Raw genomic sequence first — 15,647 nt, forward strand, 5'->3', positions numbered from 1 at the left:
CATAATGTACTGAGAGCACCACAGTGTCAAGGTACCTGTCATCCAGTGGCAGCAGCTCTTAAAGTACTGCTGGTTGCCCCTAAAGCTGTCTCACTCCCGAACAGGAGAAGAAATAGCTCAAGCAAGTGCACAGTAGGATGACTCCATTTAATGAGGCAGCTTTGGAGATGGCACTGGAAAAGATCCTACAAAAGAAGGTAGTTCTTTTTCAGCTGAGTCACTTCCAGTGTTCAGGAGAAGACCCTGAAGATTTTGAGCATGGAAGTATTTGAGGATGTGGGAAGGAAAAGGTTGGAGGTCTTCTCCAAACTCAGGGCTAGTACCATCATTTGTTTTTCATTATTTTTTTCCTTTTTTCTAAGTTTCCTTACACTTTGTTGCTCACATTCGTTGCTGCACTGCAGCACAGTACACTGGAGTGTATTCTACATAAGCTCTTTGTCAAGGGATATCCTACTGCCAGCATTCTGAAATATGTTCTTCTTCTGCTCAAGTAGGTGCGCAAGAGGAAGAGATGGCTGAGCCCAATATGCAGTTTCAACTGAACACCTCACAACACCCGGCATCACCCACTTCTACAGTGGCAATCATCATCATCAGAGACACAACCATTCTGAAGGGGGCAGGAGGTCAGTTACTGAGTTATCAGAGGGAGCACTTGGTGAAACATAGCATGGATGAAGAGCAGCAAGTGCAGGTGACACAGGATAAGCTATAACCTACTGGCTGAAAGACTTTCTCAAAGGCTCCTGCAGTTGCTGAGCCCAGGGATTTGAACCTGATAAGGCTGCCTACCAATGCAGTTTGGTAGCTCAGCATCAGCAGTTCATACAGTCTTTTCAGAATGTGTCAAGCAGCCAGTACAGTTCGGAGCATCCATGGAGGAGCCCACAGCTCACAGTGCAGTGCTATATGGCCACCTGACTGCATTGCAGGCTACCATGAAGAGGATGCTCTCTGCACTTGATCAAAGTCCTAAGCTCAACTATGGCTTCCTTAGTGAGTGATATGACTGGGGCCTTTTTTCATTAAAATTTGTTGTTCATATTAGATTATCTTTGCAGAGTAAAATATTCCACATACCAATTCTATGAGGCGCATGTCGTAATTGTAGAAGAATATTCTGGCCATGAGTGCCCACTGATCTTTGATGTGTCAACAGATATTTCGAACGGTCAAAGACATGGACAGTGCATTGTGCAACAGTTGAATGGTAAATGATTGACAGGGTCTCCGCATTTCGGGTAAACAGGATGTCTACGTATTCACTGATGCTGATTTTAGGATTGAAACTTGATGAAAAGGAGAGAGAAGAGACATTTCCTCAAGTCGTTGCTGCGGAGCTGGTAAAATGAGAACAGCACTGGCCTTGAGTTTGATGGTGTGCCTCACGATAATTAATTTGGTAAGTTTGGCCAAGAACTAAATGCAGATTTAGCTGTTCAGTGAGTCAAAATGGCACATTTTAGTTTTCTTAAATTGCTTCTTGCACATATTAAAAATAAATGAGAGTTCAGTATTTCGATTTCAATTTGTTTAAAACAGCAAACTCTTCATTCACACTCTCAAGATTTATTTGGTTCACTAGAACCTAGTTGGATGAAATGTTTGTAGCTCAATGTTGTATGTGTAAAACCAATGCCCTTTTCTTTGATTTCTTACAAACTCACAATTGAAAATTCAGTCAGAGACCAGTCTTGCACCTCGCGGTCCTCGGCCTGTCTTACAGCGTGAACATTACAGATCTAAACAGTGTTCAGAGAATGAATGGCCGAGTTGTACAGACGATGAGTGGGTAAGTGGTTCAGTTGGCATCTCATTTTTTTGTGAAATGATACATTGCAAAGACCTAAATTAATATAATTCTGCATTATTCAAATAGGGCCCGAAATGTCCATCTGGATGCAGAATGCAAGGATTAATAGAGACCGAGAATCAACAAAACGATGGCAGAGTACAAGAGGTTCGACAGCTGTTGGAAAACTATTCCAACATGTTTGGGAATACTCACGTTACTGTGACTGAAACTGTCAAAAGAATTAGACAGACCCTGGACGGAATGGGAAGTGAGTGGCTGCTGTTTTTATATTTCACAAAGAAGGTTTCAGCTTTTGTTTCCACAGAGAAACTTACGGAGTTTAAAATTGTTCCTATTTGGTGCTTACTGATTTTCGCCTTAAAATTGAATTACTAATTCACTTGAGTTTTCGAAATTTTGGGATTTTTGTGACAAGTGAGATTTTTCTCTTGTGTCTGCAGTTACCCGTACAGTATTGTTACGTTTCTCCCTGCACCCGCTAACATTTTGTATAGCCTAAATAAAACAAAACTACCAATAAATATTGAAAAATTCTATCAGACGACATTAGTAAGTAGGAAAGGTTCTTGCTTAGTTTTTTTGTAACTTTGACTTCCTCCCTCTCATTCAATTTTACATCTGAAAAATATAACGTTTTCTCTCATATTCTTTGGACTTTTAAAAAATGAAGAACTCTATTCATAGCCTGTTTCAATCACAATAATTTCTAACAGAATTCTTGTATCATTTACTACATTTATAGGGTTTGGGGACACCTACTATCAGCTGGTGGATCATCTGAACTCCAGACTTACCATCTTGCAGACCAGAATCAATGAACAAATTTACAAAATAAAACTTCTACAAAACACTATATTGGAACAATTCAAAGAAATCTCAAGACTGGAGGTAAAGACTTCATTTGCTTTTTATTCCCCTACTTTTGGGGAGGGTGTTCGAGCTCATATTTTAGATTACCTTGCTTAAATTCATAATTTCTGTGGCATATTAACAAAAACTATTTTTTTTGATGATTTTTGTTTTGCTATCCCTTAAATAGTTCACACTTCATTGTGAGGGCATGCATTTATCCTTCACATGTTCACAAAATTGTAACTGTGCACATTTATGAACATCAAATTCACTGCACTTCTGTCGAGTGCAAATCAAATTTCTATCTGTTCAGAATAGAAATAAATACACAAGGATAGTTTATGCAAACTATGCTGGAGTACAAAAAGTTAATGTGTTTGGGGAACTGCTGTTTATACCTATATTTGAGATAACCTAAGACTGAATTGTTTTTGTTAGGTACAGTAAGCTGGATTTTAGCAGATGTTTATAGGTTAGCATTTCCAGTGATGAAAATAGTGTTATAAACTTCAAAGCTATGCAATCAAAAGAAAATTACATCATATATTTGACAAGCATGCTTTGACTGAAAAGAACAAAACAAAGTTGCTTTTAACAAGGAAAACGACAATTTAATGAGAATATATTTGAAGGAAAGGTTATATGCAACAGAAATACTTTCAATTGTAAATTTGAATATGCTGCTAATCGAACAGCGTAGGTGAGAGGGAAAATTTGATTTTTGATGTTATTCTCACTATTGCTGGAGCACCATGATTCGAGTCTCGAATGACTAAACAGTACTGAGTTGGAATTGAATGTTCCAGGCTCAGAGACCTCTTTGGGATTCAGTATGGAAAAGCATGCTGATTCCTGCTGGATCATATGCAATTGTTTACTGACATGGTCCATAATTTACAATGGCTGAGTGGCAGAGTGATTCGTTTACACTTAAAACCTGCAATGTTTTCAGAGCATCTAGGGCACTGTTGGGGCGGGAGGAGGTGGAAATCATGTTGGAAGCTAGTTGGGTCTGGTCTGGTCCCCTCCATTACTTGTACACTGGGGGTAACCTCAGCCAAAAGAGGTGGGCACTTCTGGGGGGTTGATTTTCCCTCGAGCGATGTTCGGGCAGCCAGCCGGTGCCACCCGATAGTCCTGACAGGATGCACAGTCGATTTTGAGAGCTGTACCTCGTTAGCATAGGGCTGGCGAGCTGCGGACAGAAAACAAACGCCCCGGACCAGCCGCTGGCTCCGGGCTGCCACAAAACCGGCAGGCCTCTGGACATGAACAAAAAGGTGGGGGGGGGGGGAGGGAGGTCAGTTCTCGGGGCCCATTGCGAAGCAGCCTAGGTTGCATTGGTGGAGCCAGAAGGAGCACTCCTGCTTCTCTCGGACCCACAAAAATAAATTAAGACTGTCCTCGTGGGCTCCTCTTCGGCTTGACGGCCAGTTGAAACAGAGTGAAGTGTGCACGTAGCATGCTTTGCCCAGTACTGTCCTAAAATGGCAATCGGGATCCTATATACCCCATAGGATCCTGATCTGCATATTAAATAGCCTATCGCCTGTCGTAGACAGGTGCTCCATCCGCCCAGCGATATGCCCTGGGGAAGACAGGGATAACCACACCGTTAGGGAGAAAAGGCCGGTAAATCATTCCCCACCATTTTCGGGGCACTGCTGTCCCATTTGCACTGGGCGGGAGGCCTCAAAATAGCCCTCTGATGCCTGCCCCCTTTACAGTTAACACACAAAAAAGAGATGGAACTGGCATAAAGCTGGCGTGCATTACTCAACACTGGTGGATGTGGGGCTCTCCAGATACTGATAAGCTTGATTCCTTACAGCAGCCAGTTGCAAAATGACCAGCGCTGTAAGGAAAAAGGCCTTCCTGGAGAGGAAGCAATTTGAGTTTGGTTTCCATGATCTTTGACTGGACCTGCTACCTCTTGACCCAAACTGCAGCCCAGCGCCATGTATTCCTATACCCCAATTAGCCGCAACCCCAGCTGCGATGCTACTATTGCAGCGCCCATCCATTATATACAAATTACCTGATCCCGGAAATTCAGATAGGGTCAGGCATTTAAGTAAATGGTGGGTTAGAAGTTTTGCTCTATTGTTGTTATGGTGGCAGAACGGGATCACAGGTTTTCAGGCCCAGCGGAATAACATTTTGGCAACAGCAGCTTTGCTTATCTAAATACAATTAAGTGGCATTTTTTTCAAAAATAGTTCGGAAGTTGGCAAAGAAAACGATTTCAATTTGCAATGCCATAATAAGATATTTCTCAATTTTTTTCTACAAAACTTTAAAAGACTTCTAAATTATGTTTTTTTGTTAGGTTGACATTGATATCAAGATACGGGCTTGCAAAGGATCTTGTGAAAAATCATTTGTTTACAACATTGATAGAGAAAGTAATGCACAAATGGAGAAAAATCTTAGATCAGTGATTTCCATCAGAGTGGAGACGATTCAATATGGGAAACCAACACGCACATTCAAAATAAGGCAACTAAAGGACGCTCCAACAAACAGCAATTATAAATCTGTAAATATAAATGACAAATATCCTAGTTTCTGGGAACATACAAATCGGGATATTTATTTCCTAGAAGCAAGTACAAAAGTTCCAAGTAGTAGTGAAACTAGTCATGCCTTTAGCAATGTTAAAGAAGTCAGTGCAGTTCCATTTTCGGGTAGAAAAGAAGTGGCTGTTACAACAGGTGATGAAACCACGCACCTCTTGGAAAGCGATCAGAAAACTGGAGAACGATATTTCACAAAAGGCATTGGCAGTGAATATTCAAGCCAAGGTTTTGAAAGACATTCTATGACCAGTCATGTGAGCACCAAAACGATTGTTTCAAAAGATGGTAAAGTTACTGAAACAGTCACGACGGAGACCAGTGGCTCCCTCCCAGATTCAATTAAATCTGCTTTGAGTAATTTAGATTTACTGTCAACTTCAGGGGTTAAGACTTCTACTCTAACTAAGACAAGTACATCTAGACATGACATACCTGATATTGAAAGGCTTACTGTTGGTAGCAAAATTCACACAAAGACAATTACATCCAGTGGTACTTCAGATCATTTAGCTGAATTTTCAAACTTAGGGGAATACGGTGATGATAGCCTTTTAATTCACAGAGAGTTAAGTGTCAGAACAGATGAGGTTCCAGTTGCTCATGACAGCACAGCGCAACACTGGTCCGGTAGTTCTAAGGGACTCAAAAGTCTCTCTGTTTCGAACATTGACATGCATGTGGCCCATCTGACTGATGATGAAACTGGAGATACTGATCAGAGTGCCCATATGTTTCAAAGAGGCTGAGATGAAAACAACATTACAAAAGGTAGGTTCCATTAAGTGTTCCTTTAAGTATATGTTCAGAATTGCTTATTCTTTTTATGTGCCAAATCAGAGACACAGTACAGCAAATATATGAACAGAAACTACATAATTTCATTGGTCCAGATTAGCTTTGATAGATGAGTGTTGTACTTTCAATTACAACAGAATTAGGTGGTAACCTCAAAAAATAACAGTTCAGGCATTTTTCACACACTTTTAAAGAAGTCTCCAGTAATATCTAAGATTTTAATCTTCAAGTCTGATAAGTTTGATATTTTTCTAGGATCATCAGGGAAAGGACAGTGTGTTTCAGCAAAGAGTCACATTTAGACTTCCTAGTTATTATTTTCTTCAAGCACACACTGTGCAATAACAGAAAGCAGAGCTTAAAATACACAATCTAAATTTCAGATATCCTACTCAATGTCAATCCTACATTTTCGTTAAATACTATTGCGATTGACAATCTTTATGGGCCAGATTATAAAAACCACTCATGACAGTAACAGTGCCATCTTCTCGCTTGTATGGGGAAGGTCCTTCTTGACAACAACAGCACCAACTTGCATTTATATAACGCTTCTAATGTAGGAAAAGGCCCAAGACACTTAGCAGCATAATCAGACAAACATTGACACCAAGCCAAAGAAGGAGATATTAGGAGGGGGTGATTAAAAGCTTGGTCACTAAGAGTTCTTTAACAAAACCTACAGGTTTGTAAAGTACCTGTTTTCAATATTTGTTGAGAAAAATAAATAATCCAAAAATAGATGGGATGAATAGAATTAATTCGAACTGTTACAGTTTTGATTGCATCCAATACTTCAAAGGAAGGTAGCTGAAAGAAATAGAAAGGAGAGATCCCTGTTTGTCCATTTGGTCTATGATATAATGCTGACCGTATTGGTTTCACTCTTTGTAGAAGAGGTTAAAGAACTTGCATTTATATAGCGCCTTTCATGACCTCAAGACATCCCAAAGAGCTTCACAGTCAATGAAGTATTTTTGAAGTGTAGTCACCGTTGTGATGTTGGGAAATGCAGCAGCTTATTTGCGCACAGCAAGGTCCCACAAACAGCAATGAGATACATGACCAAATAATTTGTTTTATTGGTTGAGGGATAAACGTTGGCTAGAAACCAGGAAAAGCTCCCCTAGTCTTCTTTGAATATTGCAATGGGATCTTTTATTAGCATTTGATAGGTGCAATACGATTTGTATAAAATCTTAATGCATATCTGGTTTATTTTCCAGCAATTCAACGGAGTGGAAAGCTTCTCAATCTGATTCCCAGCCCTTATCATCAATTAATCTAATTTCCATTATTACTTAAAGAAGCCATGCTTACCTAATGCATGCCAATAAAGAGATTTTACAACACAGGAGCTGTTTTTTGTCCTCTTTCTGGTTATTTCTAATATGTTGGAGCCCTAAGTTGCCTACAAAAAGAGCAATTATAAAAAATCAATTTGATCAAGTTTAAACTAAGCTTTAAGTTGTGTGAGCAATATTAAAATTCTGCTAGCTAATAAATCAGCAAAGCACTCAATATCCTTGCAGAGCTGACCATGAATTCATGTTTCTGTGTAGAAGGGCAAATTATATGTAATTTTATGCAGAGGATAAGGTTTATTAAATTAAAAAAACAAAGTGAAGGGGTAAAAGCATAGTATAGGACACCATCAAGGTTGACAAACGTAAAAGAGAAAATTAGGTAAATTAGGAAACAGTGATTATGTGGACAGCAGCCTTGAGTTTGAAAACCCTTAAAATTGTGGGAAGAAGGAAAGAATGAGGGAGGCAAGCATTTTCATGCATTTGAGCTCCTGGAAAGGAATTATAAAAAATGCCGATCAAACAGTGGTAAACACCTGATATGTTGAAGTGCATTCCAGCACCCACAGTATGACCGGCCAGTGTGGAGCATGCTGGAAGCCTGCACGTCAAGAGTGCACTCGACTCATTTTGGCTCCAAATCCTATTAAGATTAGGGCTGCTTCCCATAATACAGCTGGAGCAGCTGAGCAGTGCTCCTGTCACTGAAGGGGAGGCTCTATTTAAATATCTTGCTTTCTTTGGTGGCCATGACCTTGTACTAGGGTCACTCTGCCTACCTCCTGCTCGCTCATTGAGTCTCAAAAGACTAATTTTCCTCCAGCACTATGATCCTTTCCATCCTCCAACACACAACAACACCTTATGTTCTGCTTGTCCCTGAAATCTTGTCACCATGGACTTGCGCACTCCCAGCACATATACACTGGAAGCAACATTTCAATATTACATCGAATTGACCTCGCATTAAGGGGTGAGGTCAGCTTGTTTGGTTTCAGTACCTCTAGCACAGCCTCAATGAGTCTGAGTAGAAGACTGTGCAATGAGTCCTGAATTCAATGCAGTAGGGATATAGGGATGTAGGACTATATTTGGAACTTATGTTGAACGGGAGAGGAACGTTCAGAGAAGCACTGACAATAGTAGTATCCATAAAATAGAGAATACCAAGAAAGATAGGTTTGAGGCTAGAACTGAGAGGGATAGAAATATATAGAAATTACAACATGGAAACAGGCCATTTGGACCAACCAGTCAGTGTTGGATTTTACTCACCACACAAGCAAATGATTATAATCATATTTATCCCTTTTTCCTTCATCCACCTATCTAATATAATCTTGAATATTGACATTATTTCTGCCTCAAGTACTGACCCTCGAAGTGAATTTCACACCCTCACAACTCTGTGTAAACAAAGTTTCTCTTGCTCTCTGTTCTAAATCTCTTACATTTAATCTTGTATCTATGGCCCTCTCATTCTAGACCCCTTAACTACTGGAAACAGTTTGTTTATATTTACACTGTCCCATCATTTCATAATTTTAAGCATTTCCATCATATCGCCTCATAATCGTCATTATTCTAACGGAAAAAAACTAAATTTTTCAAGTCTTTCAATGTATCTGTATTTCCTCGTGGCAGGTATCATCCTAGTGAATCTACTTTGCACCCTCTCTAAAGCCTCAACATCCTACCTATAGTGTGGAGTCCAATATGCATACTGTACACCACCTTTATATCGGCTCATCATTACCTCTAGGCTTTTATATTCTATACCTCCTGTGATATAGCCTAGAATTTCATTAGCTTTTCTTTTACTGCTTTATCAACCTGAGGTATTACCTATACTTGTAAAATACTTTACTGTTCCCTTTGATGTTTTTGAAATGTCTCCCTCATGATGCCTCTTAGCTTTCCTTATCTCGCTCTTATTTGACTGCAGATTTCCTCTTCCATTTCCTTCCCACAATTTGGAGGTCTGTATTACCCCCCATCTAATATAACATGTTCTTTTTGTCTATGAGTAACAACCATATTGACTCTGACTGTACCCCTTGTCCACATCAACCCTTTCTACAGCATGTATTCCCTCTTTACCATATTGCTACTCCACATCCTTTCTTATCTTTTCTCTCTCTCCTAAATTATATCCTGATAAGTCTATGTCCGTTCTTGTCCAGTTTGCAGCCAGGTTTCTGTTAATGCCATTAAATCTAGATTTTCCTGTAAAATAATTGCTTCCAGTTCCCCAGTTTATTTCCCACACTGCATTGCAATACATACAATTTAACTTTTTTTTGCTTTTTTTTTAACAATTCTCCTTTACCCATTTTTTTGATCTAAGCTACACCCTACCTTTTCCAAAGGTAGCCTTTTCCCCTATCTTAATTTCAGTCTTCTCTTTTAAGACTAGTCTATTTGATTTTATTCTCCTAGTCCATATCCCTCTTGCTAAATTATTTTCTGTATGAATATTATCCTCATCTGTTTCTCCCTTCACTATTAGCTGATACTGTTTGGTTTTATTTTCCTGGCATCCACCCCCCTTCCAAGTTTAAATACCTCGTTACTTCTCAATTGAATAATTTTTCCAGTTTTTAAGCACCCTCCCTGTTCAGACATAGCCCATCCTTATGGAATAGCTCCCACTGGTCCCAAAATTGATGTCAATGCCCAATAAAGCAGAATCCCTTTTCCTGACAAAACACCTTTAGCCATGCATTGATTTCCCTAATCTCCCTGTCCTTCCCAATTTTAGCGCACAGGTGGGGAAATAAACCTGATATTTCCACATATGAAGTCCTGCTCCTAAATTTCTTTTCTAATCTCCTACATTTATCTTGCAGGACTTCAGGCCTTTCTTTACCAACACCATTGGCTCCCACATGGACCACAATGACATGCTCCTCTCCTCTTGCAAAATCTTTTCCAGTCTATGCAATATATTCCTTACTCTAGGGCCTGGAAGGCAGAAAAGCAACCAGGACTACTGGTCTGGACTGCAAAAAATCGTGTCAGCCCCTTTATTGAATCCTCTCTCACTACTGCATTTCTAGCTGTGTTGCTAATCTCTGCACCCCCCCCCCCCACTCCTCCCCCAGCCCTGCCCAGTCCTTATTTTCCCCACTAGAAGCTAGAGCTTCTGGGCGCACCTTGTTCTAACCTTTCTTTCTTGCCTTTCCCTGCCCCTCACACAGTCACACATCTTTCCTCCTCCACCACTACTCCCTATCTCTCATTGGTGTGACTACCCTCTCCAACTATGAGTCCAAAAACTTCACTCCCTCCTTATGTGTCAGATTGTCTCCAACTCCTTCTCAATTTCTGTGATTTTGAACTCAAGCAATGTGAATTGGTGACACTTTGCACAGATGTGTTTACCTGTGTCAACACCGAGTGCTCAAAACTTCCACATCTTGCAGGAATGACACATCACTGTCACTTCCTAAACTGTCATTTGTGATTTAGCTAGTTTGTTCTATTTTAAAATTTATATTACTTATGTATAATAACTTAGCATCTCCTTCCCTCTCTGCATCAAATTCCCACTTTCTCCAAATTCTCATTTTAGAAGTTCTTACTCTGATTCTGTTCCTACCTCACTCCGTTAACAGCTCGCTCTGCCCACCTACTAGATACCAAAAGTAGTATGTGCTCAATTCACTCCACTGTTGATCCATATAAATTTCTTTCGAATTATTGGAGTGGATTTTCTCCTAGACCAGTCTCCAGGCGCTGACCAGCAGAATGCATCGGCCACCCACCTGGTAGTCCAGCTGGGAGGCCTGATCCATTTTGAGGAGCAGGTCCCATTGAGCCGTCAGACTGCAGGCGGAAACCGAGCACCCCGGGTAGCCCGCTGGCTTCGGGCCAGAGGAAGGTAGGTCCCTGTTGGGGGGGAGGGACCCAGAGCGGCAGAGGCCCAGGCTGAGTTTGTGGGGCTGGGAGGAGTACTGCTGCTCCTCCTGGCCGACAGAAATTAAGAGGAACTCACCTTTTGGGTCCTCTTTGGCTGGACCACCACCTGATGCTGGTCGAAGCGTCCATGGCGCAAGCTCTGGCCAGATCAGTCGAGAAATGACAACTGGGATCCTACTGACAGCATAGGACTCGATTTCCAATTTAAATAAACCTACAGCCTGACTCAGAGGGCTGCTCCATCCACCCAGTGGTAGGCCCCTGTGAACATTACCACGGCCACAGTGAAAGCAGAAATGGGGCCTTAGGTGATTGCCCACCATTTACAGGACGCTACCGCCATGTTTCTGCCAGGCGGAAGAGAGTATTTACTATAGACCCCCAAATAATGAGAAGGACATAGAGGAGCAAAACTGATGGGCAAATTTCAGAGAAATGTACAAATAATAGAGCAGTAATAGTCGGGAACTTCAATCACCCTAATATAAACTGGGAAAAGTGCAAGGAGGATGAAGAATTCCTAAAATGTGTACAGGTGAACTTTCTTAATCAGTATGTCTCTAGCCCAACGAGGAAGAAAGCAGTGCTGGATCTAGTTCTGGGGAATGAAGTAGGGCAAGTGGAATGTGTCGCAGTGGGAGAACATCTGGGTAACAGTGATCATACTATAATTAGGTTTCAAGTAGTTATGGAAAGGGATAAAGAAAAATCAACAGTGAAAATACCCAACTGGAAGAGAGCCAATTTCATTGATTTGAGAAGGGATCTAGGACAGGTGGACTGGAAACAAAGATTGGCCAGACAAACAGTAAATGAGCAATGGCAGGCCTTCAAGACGGAGATAGTTCGGGTTCAAACCAGGCATATTCCCATACAGAGGAAAGATGGGGCATCCAAAGCTAGAGCTTCCTGGATGACAAAGGAAATAGAGGTTAAAATATAACAGAGAAAGGCTTATGGCAAATGTCAGGTACAGAATACAGTCGAAAACCAGGCAGAATACAGAGAGTGCAGGGGGAAATTGAATAAGGATATAAGAAGGGCAAAGACAGAGTATGATAAAAGATTTGCAGGTAACATAAAAGGGAACCCAAACATATAAAAAGTAAAAGGATAGTTAAAGGAATGGTGGAGCCCATTAGGGACAAAAAAGGAAATCTTCTTGTGGAGGCAGAGGGCATGACTGAGGTACTAAATTAATACTTTGCACCTGTCCTCCCAAAGGAAGAGAATGACGTTAATGTCACAGTAGAAGATGGGGGTGTAGAGATATTGCTAAGGATAAAAATAGATAGAAAGGAGGTGCTAAATAGGTTGGCATCACTCACAGTTAACAAGTCACCAGGCCCAGATGGGATGCTTCCTAGGTTGCTAGGATGGAGAAAGCAGAAGCTCTGACCACATTCTTTCAATCATCCTTGGATATGGGAGTGGTGCCAGATGACTGGAGGATTACAAATGTTACATCCCTGATCATAATAGGGGAGGGGGATATACCTGGTGACTACAGGCCAATCAGTCTACATCAGTGGTGGGAAAAACTACTAGAGACCAAGGACAAAATTAATTCTCACTTGGGGAAGCATGGTTTAATAAGGGACAACTAGCATGGATTTGTTAAAGGCAAATCATGTCTAACTAACCTGATTGAGTTCTTTGATGAAGTAACAGGGAGAGTTGTTGAGGATAGTGCAGTAGATGTATATATGGACTTTCAAAAGGCATTTGATAAAGTACCACATAACAGACTTATTCGGAAAATAGAAGCACACGGTATTAAAGGGAGATTGGTATGTATTTGGCCAAGGGATAGGGGGCAGAGAGTAGTGATGAACGGATGCTTTTCTGACTGGAGAGAAGTATGCAGTGAGGGTCCCCCAGGGGTTGGGATTAGGAACATTGCTTTTCTTGTTATATATAAATGACCTGGACTTGGGTATAGGGAGTACAATTTCAAAGTTTACAGATGATACAAAACTTGGCAATGTAGTAAATAATGCTGATAATAGTAGACTTCAGGAGGACATAGATAGACTGATGAAATGTGCAGACACATGGCAAGTGCAATTTAATGTGGATATGTGTGAAGTGATGCACTTTAGGAGGAACAACATGGACAGGCAATGTAATCTAAATGGTACTATTCTGAGGGGGTGCAAGAGCAGAGGGACCTGGGGGTGCATATTCCAGGTGGCAAGGCAAGTTGATAAGGCGGTTAAGAAAGTATATGGAATACATGGCTTTGTAAATAGGGGCATTGAATACAAATCAAGGAAGTCATGCTAAACATTTACAAATCGCTGGTTAGGCCTCAGCTGGACAATTGTGTACAATTCTGGGCACCACACTTTAGGAAGGATGTCAAGGCCTTGGGGAAGGTACAGAGGAGGTTCTCCAGGATAATACCGGGGATGAGGGACTTTAGTTATATGGAGAGATTGGAGAAGCAGGGATTGTTCTCCTTACAGCAGAGAAGGTTAAGGGGCGACCTAATAGAGGTATTCAAAATTATGAGGGGTTTTGATAGAGCAAGAAGGGAGAAACTGTTTCCTCTGGCAAGTAGGGTCAGTAACCAGAGCTCATAGATTTAAAATAATTGGCAAAAGTGGGGAAATGAGGAGAATTTTTTTCACACAGAGGGTTGTTAAGATCTGGAACACACTACCTGAAAGGATGGTGGAATCAGATTCCATAGGAACTTTGAAAAGGTAATTGGACATGTACTTGAAGAGGACTAATTTTCAGGGTTATGGGGAAAAAGCTGGGGTGTGGGACTGAATTGGACAGCTCTTTTAAAGAGCTGGCACAAGTATGATGGGCCAAATGGCCTCCACCTGTGCTGTAAGATTCTATGGGGCTCCCGAAATAACGGAGGAGCTCAACAGTGCTTTCCGTTGTTAGTAGCGAATTGAAGGAGCAAGTTCTGGCGTTCGCACATGCGCAGTGAAACTCACTCCTAGTGGTTCACCGGTGATATGACAGCTTCGAATTAAAGGGCGATTACACGATGCAATCAGAGAAATCATTAAAAAAGTGCCAATTTGCTTATCTGCCCAGCTGGAAAGTAACTAATTATGCCACCAAACAGGTACGCTTAAAAATACAGGTCTAAACTAAGTTTTAACAGCGTGGTAAGTCTTAATGTCTGCCAAACAACTAAAAATTAATTTTTTTAAATGTGGAGTTTCATATTACTCCTCATTTTAAGCTTTTGGTCATTACATTTTTTTTTAATTAAATTTTTTTTTTTTACTTTCCCTTTCTGTCCCTTTTATTTAATTAAATTATTTCTTTGACTTTTTAAAATTTAAAATTTTTATTTACAATTACATACCGAATAATAACTTTCAATGAATGAAGTCTGCGTGCCTGTGTGAGCAATGCAGGCTGAATCTGTGGCTGTGACTTCTCCTCCTGACAGATTTTGTGGGTGTGTCTTCTCCTCTCAAACTTTTCCAGCCGCGGCAACTCGCTGCTCAGAAGCTGGGTTGATAGCGCACAATTTTTTTTAAGTTCAAATTCAAGCAATTCAACGTCACAGAGCCGCAATAAGTAATTTTGTTAATTTAATTCGCAGGAGCGCTGGTGACCGTTGGTTGTCTCGTCGCTCCGAGTGATTTCTGGTCCTATGATTCTATGAAAGATTCTTGGTTTTGTTCCAACAAGGATATTGATTGGTTTTTAAATTTAATGAAAAGGGAAAAATGTCAAGTTAACAGCACTTTAATCTGTTGCTAAATTATAAATACCACAGTTGCACAGCCAAAAGGGTTAGTCCAGCTCTCTACCACCAATTGTTTCTTTGATATTTGTAATTACTGTAGTGCCACTTTCATTCAACAGAAACTTAGAAAAGTGTGAGGTTCTCAAAATTTGAATAAGTTTCTGTAAGTAGATTTCTCCCGTTACTGTCACAACTATAGGTTGTTAATCCATCAACAATAAGTTCCGCTTGCTTGTAGCCCGAGTGGTTATAAAATAGCAAGTTTAACAGATTGACTTGTAACAGAGTTGCACTACAGCTGTCTTCAACATTACATTCAACAATATTATAGTTATAATACAACTGTCTACAGATTACATTAATGACAAGCAATCAATACAACCTTACCTGTCCGCGAATCCAGGTACGATCAGACCTGACCTTGGCGGACTGCCTGTGGCAATGGACTTCCAACTGTCCCCTCTTGAGAGCTCTAACTTTTGGGAGGGAGCACGCCCTATCTTTATACTATTCGGCTGCGTTGTTCTGTATGTAAGTACCGCTGGTCTTATCTCATGGTCGTAAACCATTCCACTTTGCTGACTCTCAGAAACCACCAAGAGTTGTTTAATGTCTTAGTGTTTATCAGGTCTTAGTATGTCTATACTAGG

At 40.7% G+C, this 15,647-nt stretch overlaps 1 protein-coding gene across 1 annotated transcript; it reads left to right on the plus strand.

Moving 5' to 3' along the window:
• Nucleotides 1–1,297: 1,297 nt before the first annotated feature.
• Nucleotides 1,298–7,397, plus strand: LOC137344586 (fibrinogen alpha chain-like). Its single transcript, XM_068007691.1, has 6 exons — nucleotides 1,298–1,405; nucleotides 1,685–1,795; nucleotides 1,883–2,066; nucleotides 2,562–2,707; nucleotides 5,001–6,018; nucleotides 7,272–7,397. Exons 1-5 carry the CDS (start codon nucleotides 1,352–1,354, stop codon nucleotides 5,994–5,996), a joined length of 1,491 nt encoding a protein of 496 aa, XP_067863792.1. The 5' UTR covers nucleotides 1,298–1,351; the 3' UTR covers nucleotides 5,997–6,018; nucleotides 7,272–7,397.
• The last annotated feature ends 8,250 nt before the right edge of the window (nucleotides 7,398–15,647 follow it).

This window comes from Heptranchias perlo, chromosome 1, assembly GCF_035084215.1.
Source record: "Heptranchias perlo isolate sHepPer1 chromosome 1, sHepPer1.hap1, whole genome shotgun sequence".
Lineage (NCBI taxonomy): Eukaryota > Metazoa > Chordata > Chondrichthyes > Hexanchiformes > Hexanchidae > Heptranchias > Heptranchias perlo.